At 38.4% G+C, this 15,492-nt stretch overlaps 1 protein-coding gene across 3 annotated transcripts in view; it reads left to right on the forward strand.

Moving 5' to 3' along the window:
* LOC132263342 (cAMP-specific 3',5'-cyclic phosphodiesterase) overlaps nt 1–15,492 on the forward strand; it is a 77,765-nt gene that overhangs the window by 25,385 nt on the left and 36,888 nt on the right. Inside the window, exon 2 of one of the 3 annotated variants that reach the window (XM_059763058.1) lies at nt 10,701–10,718. In XM_059763058.1, coding sequence (XP_059619041.1) covers nt 10,701–10,718 — 18 coding nt within the window. Of the gene's footprint in view, nt 1–10,700; nt 10,719–12,782; nt 13,140–15,492 lie in introns of those variants that run through there. The other 2 variants (XM_059763056.1, XM_059763057.1) reach the window with 2 other exon arrangements.

Here is a 15,492-nt window from a genome sequence, read left to right on the forward strand (position 1 = left end):
CATGTTCAATCCGCAAATAAATGTATAAGAAGATAAATAATGAAGCAGAAAATCCAGAGTCTCAAGTAGCAACATGGAAAACTTATGCATATTGTCTCTGATATCAGAAGGGGACTTTTTACGAAAGCTGAAAGCAACTCATCATTGGATTATCATACTTCATGGCAAAAGAATGCGTACATTTTGCATATTGTATGTAATGTAGCAGTAGAATTTTTGAAAAGTACACAGAAAAGGGTGAGTTTAAACCTTTTTAAGTTGTCCTGTTTATTTTCTCAACAAACCCAAGCGATCACATTGACACGTCCCAAATCATTGTATATCAAACAAATTTTCTTAGAGTCTTCATGTTGATTTTACCCTAGATTATTCCGCTCAGCGATTAAATTCATGATTTCCTGAGTGGTTTCGTAAAGACAGAAATGCCGTATAGAATAAACATGTAGGTTTTTGATTGCTTTTTAAATTGATTGCAAATAAAAACGGATGAAATAAGAGAATCATTGATAATTTCATTGCTTGTGCACGACATAAAGGAATTTTTTATCGCGATGCCAGAAATTCTATGTTTTGTGGCTACGGAATTTCTTGAATGTGTGCTCAAAATGTGTATGAAACCCATTTTTTGGCTACACGTGTTCATCTAATGAAAACAAAACAATTTTGTGTGCGTCTCATGTGGTTGTAATTCGATTTAATGATAATTCAGAAATGTGAATGAATTTAATTAGTTGTGGAAGAATCTTAAATTTGAGTGTCCACGCGTTTGAGCTTACTCATGGTGTTTTCGTGATGGGGAAAGGATAAGGTGGGGCAGAAGGAAGATGAAAAGTTGTGTATCCATGTCATAGTCTCCTTCCTCCGTTTGGTGTAATTGAAAAATGATAAATCGCCACCACTGAGCTCTGCACGAGCGAAATCCTTTCTCAGCACCCACGAAGGTAAGGTAAAAAATGAATGGGTGAAAAGAGCTTTCCGTCTTTCTTCCCAAGTTACTCCATTTATATTGTTGTTATGAACGAGTGAGATGCAAAAGTCAATTGGAAAATGTAATTTAGGTGGATATCAGTATTGATTTCTCATTTTTCCTTCCCTCGTTCTTGTAGTAATTTAATACGCTGTATGTGTGTATCTTGATGATAATGCTGTGAGAGCAATGGACAATTTTTAGGCGATTGTATTACATTTGCGAGCATCTAATATTAATTCCAGGCATGGAAAATGAGAATAGAAGAGCTTTTTTCGGGCTCCTCTCTTCCATTGATTATTCTTTGAAGGCGTATTTTACGATTAAGCTCTCTATTTGGGCAAATTGCCTGTGTTGCTCTCATGTGCAGAAAATAAGGGCCTGCATGAGGGTTAAACTTCAGAGCCGCGGAGAGTCACTTGGTGGAAATTCTCCGATGGAGTCTATTTTTAACGGCAATAAAATAGGAGAGAAATTGCTACTGAAAAATTCATTCAAATGGAACAACAGAGATACGAAAAGGAACTAATAAAGTTTCCTCTTTGTTGTGTCTCCGCCATCAATTTTGTGACCTCAAAATTCTTTTTCTCTCTATTCTTCTCCTTTGCTTCTTGTTTCTCGAGGGTGACAAATATATAGGGGGCTTTGGGACAGATTTTTTATCTCCTCTGATAGTCTTCTATGAATGATCTTTTTCAACCACCAATATTTCTCTCCCCAGTCACTTCTCTTATGCCTCCTCCACATGACTGTCTTAACTGTTGGCCTTAACGACATTCTGAGACATTTTGTGCAAGCAGGGAGAAGGGAAAGAAAAAGGTGAAAGATTACAGAGAAATACTTGTGAATTCATAATAATTTTCTTTCATATCGTTCCGTTTACTTCCTCCCACTCGAGTAGCATTTCGTTGAATGTGCATCGACACAGTGTCAGGAAATGACTTTTCGAATCAATCTTGCCACTACCTTTTACCACCTGCACCTTCCGTGGGACTGTGGAAGTGCAGAAACACCCACGATGGAGACAACGCCATGAAATTCACTGGGGTGTGTCGCGTTCCTCGGCATTTCATCCTCCGATCGATTTTGCTTCGATGGTGAATTCTTTGGATTCATTTGGCACTCCCTTGAGAAGTACAGCGCGGGCGGTGGGTTAAAGTGTCATAGAATCAGATGAGAAATAACCCCAGTAAATAGAGGTTTGATCTTTGATTGTGATATCATCCACTGGCTGGTGCAATTCAGGAAGGTCTTCAGCACTGCCGTTTCATAAGAAAGACGATTGTATCTCATGCTTGACTCCCTTTTAAACCTGATCTCTGACCTTATTCGATTCGCCGCAGTTCTATCAGAGCAATTTATTCTATATGTGTATTCTATAGATAGCACTGGAGAAAACGAAGGATAAGAGGAGTTCAAGATTATTATGTTCTGGTAATAAATTAGGTTTCTTGCTCATTTGCTGGAGGGTGAAAATGAGCGAGTCACAGACTAATGAAAATTTATTGAATTCTTCCACTTGAATATGTCACTTGCAACCAGTTGCATGCAATCAAGCGATTCAATATGAATTTTCTTAGTGAATTGGCGGGCTCTTGTATAAGTGGATAAGGGAATGTGGAAGGGGATGAAAGTATTCGCAGAAAATGCTTGCTGGAGCTGTCATTGTGGCGGGCGAATTAGCAAACTCCTCACGAGGAAGGAGACAAACCAGCTGTATACCTTCCATAGAGTTGTCAGGCGATAACTTAATCACTAATTCACTTAGGACTTCACAGAGTGTTTGACATTTTGTATACTCATTTAATATACATTTGTATTGGCTGCTTAAGTTGCTGGCGCAACACACAGTTGGGGTTATTATCAACTAAGTAGAGGTGGAAGAGAGGTCGAAAACCTGAAAGCGAAACATTTTCACCCAAAGTGTAACAAGATTATTCACTGACTCGGTAGCAAGTAACTTATGTAGTAGAAGACAAAAGTGCAATATGGAAAGTTTTAAAACTTCTGTCAGCGTATATAGCGCCAATATATTTGAGATAGACTTTATGGAGTTTGCAAGAGTTGTAAAGAACGACACACTCTCTTCAAAATTTAGGCAATTTAAGCCAGACCATATTAATGGCATTTGCAATACCTGAAAATGGAGGAGCCATTTAAAGGCGTCGTTCGCAAAAGGCTCACAACAGTGCGTGAAATTAAAGCTTGGGTTGGACTTTCTATATTGGTACAGCAATAATCATTCCATTTCCCCTCTTATGGTGTCTTCTCCCAATTCGCATGGAAAAAGTACGAGAAAGTTTCCTAATAATGTCAAGAAGTTCTTTATGCGTATTGTTACTGTTTTCCAGACTCGACCAAAAGGAAATTGTCCGGAAATCTTAAATAGAATAATTTGAAATTATACAAAACAAGGAAATATTATAGATATGCTGGTTTTGGCTATACAATGTGGTGACATAAAGTGAATAAGGGTAAATTGAACAAGACAGAGGTAAAGCCTACAGTTTAGTATGAACGGATTTGTGGACGGGTTCAGTGGATATTGGTCAAAATTTAAAATTACCCGCATTCCTTCCTTTCCCATCGCTGTAAAGATGAGCATGAAAAGAAATTTTCGAGATTGTTCTCCATGTCTTTACACCCGAATACATGTGAGAGATTTGAGCTGTAAAATTTGAAATAAAATGGCCAAATATGTATGCAAATTGTCCCGCCAGAGATGAAATCGAATAGCTGCTTGAAGCGAGAAATTCCACAATTCGTATGAAAATTTTATCCCATGCTTCTGTGCGTCCGCACTTCTTTTTATTCAGCTGGGATGGAGCGATGATGTACTTTTACGTTTGTGGATGTGCGATGAAGAGACTTTGGCCTTATATTTGTCATGCGAGTTGTGCTTTAAGCCTAAAGCTCCCCATCGAGATTTCGGTTGAGGCTCTGACAGGGAGCTGAAATGGGAAAAAAGACGAGGCATGTGTTCACAGTTTTGTACAAATTCATGCGTTCCCCACCCACAAACTCACGTTCCCATTTTTATTTTATCTCAACCGCCAGAAATGAATGTTTATGGTTATTATTTTGTATAATACTTTTTCATCTCTCTCTTGCACACTCATGATGTGGGAAAATCCGACGATGCAGAGGCCCCAGAATAACTTCTAAAAGTGCGAGAAGCAATAATTTTATATTATAAAAGCAATGTTGTAGTCGTAAAAATAATACAGCAAAAATTGGAAAACTTAAGAGAAAGCTGAATATATTCAAAAATACTATAAAGCAAGTTGGAGTACATATAATGCACTTGAAAGCACTATCGTCACGTACAGATCTTAGGGTGAGTGGACGTGTAAACCCATGCAAAAGGGTTTTTTTCATTTGTTATTCTCCTGATTTTTTTTAATTCAAACTTTTTTACACACGTCCGTTATTTATTCAAACGGCTTTCCATAAATTATCTCAATTCAATCCAGCTTACCTCGCACACTTTTATTTTACCGTGAGACACTAAATTGAACCCTGAAGCGCCGTGGAGTGAAAGAAAAACATCACGTGTTTGGTTTTAACATCATTTTAGCATAAATACAAGCACCAAAAAATATTTTCATACATTTTCATCTGTATTTACATACATCCTCAATTTTCAATCCCCACTTATATGTTCGTATTTCACAATTACTCCGTCTGAGTTATTCTTCATTCACTTTTTTCCCCATTGTGTGGAGGAATAAAATATTACTTTGGAAAGAAAAGCCGAATGGGATGTTCGCGGGGTGCTTTAATATGCGATTTCTTTCAGTTATCTCATCCCCTCATGAAGTTTAGCAGTTTCGTTTACCAGTGATACATATGTATGAAAGTTACGGTGAGCTTTACGTATTCTTCGCTTAATTGCATGTTTCACCCATGCAAGGGAGTTTAAAATGAGGGAATAGAATAAATTAAAAGCTTTTAAAAGCGCCAAACTCATGATTCGCTCGTTCACTTTGTAATTTTAGACAAAGTGTTGTTCTACCGCAGAATTGGTCGTTGCACATGCGAGTTGCACATACTATTTTGCATACACACACTCTTTGGATCGGAGGCACAGGTTAAAGAAGGACAAGTGTGACTAATTGGATGTTGAGCTGACGAGGTTGGAAAATGCCGGGATAAATCGCTTAAGAGAATTATCGATTGCTGGATTTTACTTCATTTAGAGAGATTACACTCTTCCCCTGTAAGTGTGGCACTGTGTTGAGCGATAAAACTGCAACAAGTGTGTATGTATGACTCTCACCCTCTCTGGACAATTTTTGTATTGTGTTGGAACAACCATTTTCACAGTGTTACTAGAGAAAAATGAACGGAGCAGGTGAATTTTCTCTAGTGAGCTTTGCGGAAGAATTTCGGTTTCTGCAGCTAAAACCATTTTAATATTATTATAATATTTCTTCTTCTCAATTATGAAGATTTCTCTGTTGTTTCGCTTTCATCGCGAAAGCGCGCAATCTTACCTTCACTTCCTGTCCTGAGGGAATTAACGTGTATCACTTCAGGGGCTCTCGCTTGCCACAAAAAGCGTTGATGGGTGAGACGTGGGGGTAATGGAGTAGGTAAATTTATCGATTGGCATAACCAAAGTAAATGTAATAAATTAAAGTTTCGCTCTTGAATTTCACCACTCAGCTCTATAAGAGTATAACTTTGCGAGAGACGCAGGGATATTGTCTCGAGTACACTCAAAGAAAGATCCAGTATAATGTCAACCGCAAGAGCGAAAGACAGAGGCAATTTCAATATTATTGGAGCTCCATTTCCTCATCGTCACAATTCAAGTGGGCGAATATTCAAAATTATTAATATAATGGAAAATTGCGTGTAGCATTTTTTCTCAGTGCGTCAACTGTCAGGTGTGCCCAGACGGGAAACTTTCCTCGCTTGTTTGAATAGGAGAATTTTGCATAAAGCTCGAGCTTTCATTTTGGCTCATTCGTTTTTCAGACACCATGCGGGAAATTGCTTTTTAATACTGTCACCCTAGGAGGAAAATGCGAGGCAGATGACAGTGGTATAAGTTCATCAATTATGAGAGAGTGTCTTCTATCTCTATTGTCAGTCACCTTTATCTCCTCCTCGCTCATCATTTGGTGTGTAGTCAGTGCGGAGAAGCAAAATGTGGAAATGACGTAGGAATATAGGTGGGAAATAGCACAAGAGAGCTATGCAGAGTCACAGAATTTGGAATAATGTAGCGAAGGTATTTCAATCTGCTTCATTGAATATATTCGCAGGGCTTTATTTCGTTTCAACTGGTGGGTGAGATAGAAAGAGTGATTTCATAAGTCTAATTTCGAGCTCTATATACATTGTGGCAGGTAGAGCGAGGAGTGAATATAAATTTTGAGTAGAACTAATAATGGCAGAGCTTAGTGAAATGGAAATTTTCACCCAAAACCGTCATCTTTGTGGTATAACAAAGAAATTGCTTATTCATCGTCAAATATCTCTCGATTCTCCTCAATAAAATATTAATGAATTTATTTATTTTGTTTCTTTCCAGGTGAGTGTTCCTTTTCTACCTCATGGATATTGCTTAAGCATTCCGAGAGCGACTTTGCTTCGCAAATTCTTAGCCACCAGAGAAGAGAGTTTAAGTATAAATGATTTTTATGCTTCCTTAAACTTTGCATGCCCTCGGGCAGGCGAATAAGTACTTTGTCCTGTTCGAATCTTTATTATCCTAATTAAAAAATCAATAGGTAAATCCGGTGGAAACGCTATTATTCTTCAACAGCTTTCTAAAATAACGCGGCCAGTCTCACTTTTACGGCGTATTTATAAATCATATGACCTCGTAGCGCCATCAGTTTTCCGACTTTTCCCACCCGAAACCCCACCAGAGACACAGTTATTTTGGGGAAAAGTGTGGAGACTTTCGTGTGTCTCAGCTGATAATCTCCAAGAAGAAAGAGTGCCCCCAAGTAGATGAATGTCAGGATAGGGAAATTCTATTGAATTCCGCACGTGAAATCACCTTAGTGAGAAAGTTGAGCTGAGATGGCGCATCGGTGAATCGAGGAGAAAATTCAGTGAAAGCTCAGCACACGTTCTCGCGGGAAAAGCTCCGGGAAATGTGCGAGAAATGTATATATAATGTGTAAAAGACTGGGAAAATTGCCAGGAATGCTGTAGAATAAAATCACTGACCTCAATAATTGCATCCCTAATGAGTGCTCCACCCTCGATGTAAACTGTGTAAGCTCATTATCTCTCCTTTCCCAAATAAATGGACCAATAGAAAGTTGCGAAGGAGAGACGAAAGCCAGTGAACTGCAAAACGATGCGAATGATACTAAAAATGATATCAGAGCCAATCGATTGGAAATCCTTTTGGTAGCCGATTGATAAGTTCAATGAACAATTAAAGAGGAGAGCATAAAAAATCCCAACCGTATCGATTGACATTCACCCCGTTCACCCCGGAGTTAATGGTCTCAATATAATATAGAGCGTGAGAGTGAGAGGATCGTCTACACGGAGTCTTATCGCCCTGATGCTGTAATTTTATTTTTAAACACACTCCTAACCCTTTGGCATGAATATCTGGACGCGTGTGAGAATATTTCTCGCCCTTTATAACCATTAACTGTCACTGGGTGCCCAGCTGTTGCCACTCAAACCCGCAGGCAATTTCTATACGTGACTTTCTTGCTCTCTATATTAAGCCAATGAGACGGAAAATTGCGGATGAAAATCCCTCGCAAATTATGTTGCAGGGGTCAAGAAGAAAATTCGTGGCAGTGAGAAAGTGCGGCACGGCATTATGTAGTTGATAAAAAGATCACCGCAGGGGAGCAAGTGTGGTTGGCTATGTGTTTCATTGGCATGTTCATGGGAGAAACATCGGGCGGGAGGTTGAGTTTGAAAATAATTTACTCACACCCGCGTGCCCAATGGAGGAGTCGTTCCACACTGTCAAGGCGCACACACAAACAATTAACTCATTAGCCCCAATAATTTCCTCCACTCCACGCGCAGGAAATTGAATTAAAAATTCAATCTTTCACCACCTTTGCCAGCAATTTTGAATTTTTCTGCACTCTTCTAGGCAACCATGTGATGTTTTATATTTATAGCGAATTTATCAGATTTTATCACCTCAGAATCGATCCTCGTGATGGGAAGCAACATTCCCAGCTGTCATTCTTTGAATTATTCGCTCGCGTTTGGTGACAAATCAACACATGTATGACCTTCTGCTTCCCTTGAATTTGTGAAATATTTTTAATAAATAATTTTAGAGTGACGCGAAAAGTGGATCGCGTAGAAACAGTTTGCGCTCGTGAGAGAAATCAAATAAGACAAATTCGAAGCAGATGGCATAATTATTTTTTATGACAAATATTTTGTATTAGAATTTGTAGTTTTGTGTCTAAAGAGGCTCGAACTAGATCAAAATTCACTGCGAACATTTGGTTTCAGTAGAAAATCGTCATATTTCAATTGGATTGTTCAGCCATATTGTATGTGACATTTCTAATAACACTCATTAAAACACCCCCGAACTTTTTCATCGGGATTTATCTCGTTTAAGCTGTCTTGAGTGGGTAAATTGAAAAGTTTTACTCACGAAATGCAATTGATTTTCTTCCTCTTCGAATATACCATATTCTTTTGAACAGCCCAAGAATATATTTTTACTTTCAGCTAATTTATTTTTTCAACTCAACAATGTCTTCTTCGTGAAAGTTTTAATGGAATCCTGCAGGAGATGTGAAAGAATTGTCAATTTGAATATTTCTGTTATTTCTCTCTGCTAATGATATGAATAATAAGATCTGAAATTGAGTTTCCCGATGCGAGATGAGAAAGTTTCTATTCTTCATGATCTTCAGCGCTTCATTTGTCATCTAGTTGGAATTTCTTGTTATGCGAGAGATGAAACAAGAGTGATACGAGGACATGGTTTTTCGGATAGGTTGCATATAGAGCTCTTGCTCTCTCATTTCCGTACAGTATCGATTTAAAATGGTGCTTCGTGTGCCAAATTTTGCATTTTGGTCGTTGCATTATCGCAGAATGTGAGAAATCTCATAATATTGAAAGCTTTATGACTTAAATTGAGTTAATAATTTAGATAAACCGGAAAACTGTGTTAAAGATAAATTCACCATTTAAATTTTATCGTGGAACATATAATAATTTTAATTGAACTTCGTATTGATGCTTTGTGTTTTAATGGATTTCACTGAATTTCCATATACATATTTTTGCCACTCATCTGCGTTTATAATAACTTTAAATTTAGCGATGCAGAGTTCATATTGCACCTTGAATTTTCATCACCTGCCGCCTGAGATAATCTTTCAATTTTCAGACGTTACACTCGTTGAGAGATCGGGCGCCTCGACGAGGAGTTTCAATTTCAGTACAACCTCTCATGAAATTCACTTTATATGGTGAAATGAGTGGCTCATCCTCGACAGTAAAGAAGCAGTTAAGGTTGGATGCGCGGGAGAAATTGATGAAAATTGAATAAAGATTCGCGTCATGGTATTTTCTCCACGTATAGCATCGCACAAGAATTTGCCATATCTCCTCGCCCCAGATTGGATTACACTCTATATCTTAAGATAAAATTTGATGCTTGTTAAAATTTTACCCCTTTCAGAATGTACATATCAAAAGCTTCAAAAGCAACACAAATTCCTTTAAATGTATTTGACAAATTTTCTACTCACTCGCAATCTTCATTACGTGTCAAACGAAAGTGCTTCATTTATATTTACTTTTGTAGATAAATAACACCCGTTAGTTGTTCCATTTACTAGAAAAGCGTGTCTCGTGATTATCTTCCATTTCTGAACTCCTCAGCATTCACACTTCGTGCAATTTTCACCGAATTTCTGAAATATCCACGATGAATCAGACGATCCACTACGGAGGTGACTAACGCACGAGAAAAAAGCGGCTGTCATGTGGGGGTAATCAATTGCAATTTACAGCAATCAATTGCTTCTGGAATCCCCTGTCGTCATCTATTCAACCGCACGTTGTCTTGTGTCAATTACAGGTGTATTTTTATTATTGATACACAGTTTTGAATGGTGATTCAACGGAAAAAAAATTATTTAAAATAAATCAGTATCAATTCTCGGGGAAAACCTGAGAAATGTGACTAAAGGGAGCAAATTGTTGATCTGGTAATTGAATTTCGGGGCTTTCGGGGTAGAAAATATCACCCTCTCGTGCGTCATTGGTATTGAGAAAATCAATTGATTTGCAACACTTCGGATGGTGGTCTGTACGGTGATAGGCCATAAATCAGTGGATAAAAATGTGGGTCTATTGTGCTGAATCCGTCCTTGAGTGAGAAAATCTGGGAAATGCAATTTGTGACTGTCACGAGGCGATTACCGAAACGGGCCTCTTAATCCTCATGAATAAATTTTGTTCGAAAACACATAACCATTAACAATATAACAACATTAACTATATGTATATATAGTTAATGAAATAATAAAATGAATGGCAAGCACAAGAATATAATCAATTAATTTAATAATGCTCTTGACTTTCAAGGCACTCTAAACCGCTCTCTATCAATTAAAGTTTGCCTTAAACGTATAAGAGATATTTTATATTTATTTCGTCACTGTGATTGTTTTCCACTTATTACCAGCATACTAATTATGAAATTATAAAAAAATATGGTTGATCTCTATTTTCTTTTCCTCTCTATTTCTTACAGTGCTCCACTTCTAGACTGGTAAGTGTTTTCTCCCTCTCTTTCGCTCGTGTTTCTCTGCTCCTAGGTATATTTTTGTATGATGATTCTGTCAATCATTTGTCACGAAGAACAAGAATACATGTCGTCGTTCTCTTTCTTGAAATTACAAAGCATATCTCAAGTATAAGAGATGCAAGTTTTTAGGCCACCTGTCGATGTGCCTATGGCAGAGACTATTATAGTGAGCGTTGAAGCGGAAGCAAGAGTACTCACACTGGAGGTTATTGATCATCAGGTGGGCAAACACGTAGAAGAGGGTGTTTTTGCTCTATCCGGGGATAATCTCAAACTCACATCTGCACAGAGAAGTAAATTAGTTTCTGTCGTAACTCACCATACCGTCCGACTCATTTCAAATCGGACAAATATGCAAATGAGACTGTTCCATGCTACCAAAATGCAACAATATCAGTCGAACATACATCACTTGGCTATAGAGTAATCAATTCTCAACAGGAGCCGACACATAAATTTTCGTCAGCTTCCAATATTTGCATGTTTCCGCCCCACTGAAATATGAGGAAAACGCAATATTTTCGTTGATGTCAGGTAATTGTGGCAAAAATTACATAGGCAAATCTCCCACAGGGCTTTCGATGAAATTGGTCGGGTGCAAAAGAAAACATGGCCTGCCTGAAATTGCTGATGCCATAAAAAAACGAATTGCAAAAGTTATCACAATGCAGTTAAAGAGAGGGAGACAGAGAGTGCTTTATCATGTGAAAATTCCACATGCATGGTTAATAGAATCAGAACCCAGAGAGAGGATGCAGATTTTGTGATAGTTTAAAATAGATTATAGACTTTCATTCTGACGTGGTGCACTTTTGCCCTTTATGTCAATTCCTGTCATAGACTGATGGACTGATAGTTGCTTTCTATCGACACCCTTTCGGCAGGTTATTGCGATCGATCCTTGTCAATCCTTGAATTTTACTTTGAATTCAGTATAAGGTATGCAGAGCTCAAATATATTTCCTTCAGCTTTTCATCTGCAACATATTTCTGTGTGAAATTTTATTCAGTGTGTGATGATATTATGGCCCAAAATTTGAATGAAGTTAATTCAAGCTCAAAATAAATCAAAACACACACCGAATGGAGCTGCATTACCCTACTCACTGAACCCACCACTAAATATGCAAATAAGCACATTCCCATCAATGGTAGGAAGAGCACATGTATGTAGATGAGCCCAAATGTGAATGATAAAGAAAGAGGGCAAACACACCGGTTGGGTGAGCTGTAAAAATTTATCTTCACACAAAATTCCGGTAAAATACCATAAAGGTAGCCACTTGATAATATTCCAATGAACTCTTCACGCTTATCGCGGCCTTCCCTTCTGGCTGCAGATGCGTGGTAGTCATGATACCTCTCGCACGTGTGGAGTGTCATTAAATTCATTTGGGGGTGAGGATGCTGAACATGATAGGGTTTCAGATGCATTATCATAACGACATCCTGGGAGTTTCCTTGTGTGGGATGCACTAGTTGAGGTAATTGCCGAGAGGGTGCATTTTATTGGCTCGACTAGAGGGAGATGGTCAGATGTGTGGTGAACCTGCACGCGCTAAAGCTCTCATTTGATAATGAACAGTGTAGTATGTGGATTTTATAAATTCTCTCTGGGTCTGGAGCGCCGTCTCTTTCGCCCACCCTGAGCACTGGGGGTGGATGAGTTTAAAGGGTGTGTACGGTGGTCTCTGTCGGGAAAAATTTCGGCTGCTCGACCGTCTGTCGGGCCCGTTCTTGCGCATGGGAGAGAGATTGAGTGGAAGGCTACCCTTTTGGTGTCAGTTTAAAAATGATCAAGTCAAAAAAGCTCAACTCGTCTCTTGGCTCTCCGCATGCCTTTTTGCTCAGTCCCAAACTCTTCGGCCAGGGAACTCATAGCTCGTCCGCCAATTCAGTGAGTCACTCTCATTCTCTCACTCATTCGCTCGCTCTCGTTGGTGACTGTTGCGTCTCACCGCGAGAATTTCTCGGCGGATCGGCTTCGCAGTCTCAGTCGGTTGTCGCCATGTGCAGTTTGGTGAATGTGGAGCAAAAGCTCGTTGCGATTTGTGCATCGCGTGAGTTCAGTGATAGTGGATTAAGGTTGATGTGTCCGCGGCGTGTGAATTGCCGTGAAGAAAAATTGGCGCAATCGTGCAATTAAGAGACGTTGCGAGGGATTAAAATTGCGTGCAAAGTGGGATTAAGTGGCTGAGACAAGACCGTGCCAGTCTGAAAGATAATACTGGCCAACTGTGGTGTGTGTGTGCTCCGATATCACCTGGTAATGTGTCCAGATAAAAAGTCTACGTATTCACGAATTCCGCGGAATGTCCAATTTCGAGCTTCATGCTGAGTCCTGTGACAATTTTGCTCCCTGTGACTCATCCAGCATGAAGAAATGTTAGTAATTCAACTATGAGATTTCACTTCTCACCACAGAGGCTCATTTCGACAGTGCTACGGTTTTCTTAGTGACAAATTTGTCGCCTCCGCAATATCGTCACATTTTTTGCTAATATCATTTTTAATTAATTCACACATTTATATTCGTCTGACACGTTTTTGTGGCATTTTTCTTCTACCGTCTCATTGTTCGATCGCATTTCATTGTGCTTCTTCGTCGTGAAACTTTGAGGAAAATCTGCAAAAGAGTTTCTGCTTAATATCTAGAAACTCTCCTCACAGCGACTTTTCTACACAGAAATAACACTGGTCAGATTTTCTTTACGAGAATAAGTTTGGTGGAAAAAATAGCAATTGTGTCGCGCGGCTGAGAATTTTCCTCTTTGGCACTCTGGGTGAAGGCTAGAAAATTCGCCTATATTCACGTTATTTTTGGGAAAACCACAACACGGAAGATACTCTTCTCGTGAAAGAACTTGAGAAGAGAACACCACAATAGTTTCAAACGAATTAAGTGTGTGAAAACACTCGAAAAATAACTTCTCTAATCAAGAAAAGCATCGCAATGAAGATGCTTGAGCGTTGAGAGATATCATCTGACTTTGTCTGTACTCTTAAGAAAAACACTGGTCCGTTTATCTAAACATCTTCTTATTTAGCCAAAAATTTAGACATAAACAGAAGGAGCACAACTAATTTTGTCCTACATTTGGGATTGAGAAAATAAGTAAAATAGCCTTTGCATCGGCTTTGAGACTGACACAAATTGTATTTTTAATAATGACTAATTGGACAATATAATAAGTTGCTCACGAATTCATTATTCACCGTAAGTCCAAGCTGTTTTGCATCAAAAGTTTTCACTATGAGAAAGAAGGCCGTGAAAAAATCTGTATTTCTTTTTAATGACTTCAAGAGAAAACACACAGAAATATATATATGTAAGTTATTGTGGCAAAAATCCAAACAATTTTAACTTCAAAACTGCGCTCTAATAAAATTCAAAGTACGAGACAAATAGTTAAGACCGCATTTTTAAAGTAGTGATATATGTAAATTCTGAGCTACAATCTTTTCAGGTTAATTGTACGGATTTTCATGTGTATTTTAGTGAAAATGCGAGAGAAAATCCGTATTCTTGGAAAATGAAAGGCGCGCTCATCGAACAGTGGCTTTCGCGTATGTGAAATAGTTGAAAACATTTATTTTGAGATTATTTCATTGCGGGCACTTAATAGTCGCCAATATTTGCTTGTTTCAGAGAAAATATTTGCGTTAACTGATTTTGTTGTGTATGTGGCTTTTGATATCGTCTCCTTGAACGAGACTCTCGACACGTATCTTTTGGGCCCGCTTTGAGTGCCCAAGCCAGCAGTATGAAAGTGTATCTCTCAAGGGACTGCGTTTTACGTCTTTTACGTTCGAATGGACGCGAAGAAGCAGTGTTGATAACATTTTTCATTCACATAATTGCGCAGATTATATTTGTGGTTTTGGCGCTCTTTTCTTTTCGCCTTGTTGTCACAGCTTCGACTGGCGTCTTTTATTTCACCGGGATTTTCTCATTATCACAAATTTCTTCTGTTGTTCACCGTCTTTTTGCACAAAGATTTAACATCACTTTGCTGTATCTGGTAAATTCTTTTGTGCGATAAAATTGAGCAACACAAAAATGTGTGATATGTCAAAAGAACATTGAGAAATTGAAATTGCTTTACGTCATTCTCATCAGAACACTTCACCTGAAAATACAGTAGCATCGGTTAATTTATCTTTCGAAATATTCCTCGAGGCTTGAGAAATACACATTCTCCTCAATGTCACATGATGGAATTATTGTAGCGACAACTGTTCCAATAAATTGCATATATTATTTAAGTTGACAAATGGTGTACAATGAAGACACACAGAATCGATTCATAGGGATACTGGAGAAAAATCAATAACGAAATTCCTCCCTTTTTCATCTTTTTTTTATCAAATGAAGCTGGTTGATTTTTGTGCGGCACTCAAAAATTGTCATTTGAAGTAACAGAGAAAAAGAAGAATGTGTATTTTTTGTCAGGGGGGAAAGAAAAACACGATTTGGAGAGGAAAAAAATGAGTGAAATGTAAATACATGGGAAAGATCTGAGGTTGGTATCAGTTAGGGCAAAAAACTGGGCGAAAAATTCCATACAACCGCAGGCATGAAAGTTGTTCGATATTCCAGATGTACAAGTGAATGCTTGTAGAATGAGGGAGATTCTTTGCTCATTTTCTACTTGACTGAAATGCGTATAATGTTGGTAATGTCTCAATGATGCCGGCAGATGTAAATACGACTAGAGTTTCAAACTATGACAAATTT

The sequence above is a fragment of the Phlebotomus argentipes genome, unplaced genomic scaffold (assembly GCF_947086385.1).
Source record: "Phlebotomus argentipes unplaced genomic scaffold, Phlebotomus argentipes genome assembly contig_15, whole genome shotgun sequence".
NCBI classification, from domain to species: domain Eukaryota; kingdom Metazoa; phylum Arthropoda; class Insecta; order Diptera; family Psychodidae; genus Phlebotomus; species Phlebotomus argentipes.